This window comes from Cyprinodon variegatus, unplaced genomic scaffold, assembly GCF_000732505.1.
Source record: "Cyprinodon variegatus isolate N-32 unplaced genomic scaffold, C_variegatus-1.0 Scaffold12, whole genome shotgun sequence".
Taxonomy (NCBI): Eukaryota; Metazoa; Chordata; class Actinopteri; order Cyprinodontiformes; family Cyprinodontidae; genus Cyprinodon; species Cyprinodon variegatus.
This window is the reverse complement of record NW_015150465.1, coordinates 114,384-115,822: the sequence shown is the minus strand read 5'-3', so window position 1 is coordinate 115,822 and position 1,439 is coordinate 114,384. Positions and strand designations below refer to the sequence as shown.

The 1,439-nt window shown below is 39.1% G+C and overlaps 1 protein-coding gene across 1 annotated transcript in view; it reads right to left on the bottom strand.

Annotated features, from left to right (window-relative positions):
- The window catches only part of LOC107088873 (septin-9-like), a 110,521-nt gene that overhangs the window by 4,821 nt on the left and 104,261 nt on the right, over window positions 1–1,439 (bottom strand). The window contains exon 8 of the mRNA XM_015381326.1: window positions 502–553. Coding sequence (XP_015236812.1) covers window positions 502–553 — 52 coding nt within the window. The remainder of the gene's footprint in view (window positions 1–501; window positions 554–1,439) is intronic.

The following is a 1,439-nucleotide window of genomic DNA, read 5'->3' as shown; positions in this document are numbered from 1 at the left end:
GACCCCGGGCCGGGAATCAAACCCGGAACCTTCTTGCTGCAAAGCAGCAGTTCTACCCACTGCCCATATTTTGGTTTAAATTAAAAATTTCTGCTGAAATTTGTAGCTTTAAATACATTTTTTTAACAACTCAACTCAACCTAAAAAAAAACAAACTGAAATACTTTATTAAAGCCACAATAGAATAAAGGTTCTTGCTGACTATGAGTTCATGGTAACGGCGCTCAGTCAATCACATCCCTCTAAATGCAGCAGACAGGAACCTGAGATAACAGATTCATGAACAAACCCTGAGATGTAGCTCTATATTAGCAAACACTCAACCCATTCTAGAAAATGTAATTTCTATTGATTTTTTTCTGGGAAGTAAAGCTTTATCGATTCAGCAGAGCTTACAATTAATTTAGCCCAGCTGCAGAATAAGCCACAATGGCCGACCTGCCTGGAGATGTAAACCCTGAAAAAGGATTTGTTAAAATCTTAGCTGAGACGGATTCCCACCTGATGAGGAGATCCCGCAGGTAGGCGAACTCACAATGTGCAATGTTCTCAACTGAAAAGAGACAAAAAGAGGGATTAAAACAATTCTCAATCCTGAAAAACCCTCAAACACCACCAGATGGCAGCGTTGATCACAAGCTGGGGGGAAGAAAAAACCCTTCCTGGCCTCACATCTCCAGCAATTTTCTTAAACCAAGATAACATGCTTCTCCTCGTTGGGGAGGGTTTATTAATTCCCACCTCTCCTCCATACTGGAGAACTTTCAAATGAAACGCTTTAACAAACTCTCCCTGACAAGTCACCAGAGCCTCCGGTGGGGTGAACACATGTTTGAATTAGAGATTGTGTCAAGAGGTTGAAAATGAAATAAAAAGAGGGCGCCACTTATGGAAAGCTTTGAAATACAGAGCAGGAAATTAAATTTGCTTTCAAAGGAGTAGAAGGGAGGAACTGCTAAGGCTGTGAATGCTGATTACAGCCATGAGGGGCTTTTATTGAGCTGGATGGCTGAGATCTAACACATTTTCTATATTTAAACTTCAATAAAATGGGCGTTTTCTGAACGAGATATCAAGACCTAACTGCTAGCGTCCTGCACTAGAGTTCACCTTCTCACAGCTTCTCCCTCTGCCCCTCAGGTTGCTTTATCTGCCTCACCTTACAGCTCCACTAAAATGATGAATGACTCTAAAATTGAATAATTTATTTTTAAATGTGAATACTTGAAAAGGAAACACTTTTCAGACGCTTGTTTGAAATGAATGCCAAAATTTAAGTTAATCTTATAAACTTATCTATTTACCCTGTTTAGATTTTTGTTTTTATTTAATTAATTAGGTGAAACTTAGTTTGTTGTGGCTTAGAAATGTAATATTAGTATATCTGAACCAGAACAATTGCTTAAGGCAGACACCCTGTCTACTTTTAAGGCTAGGCT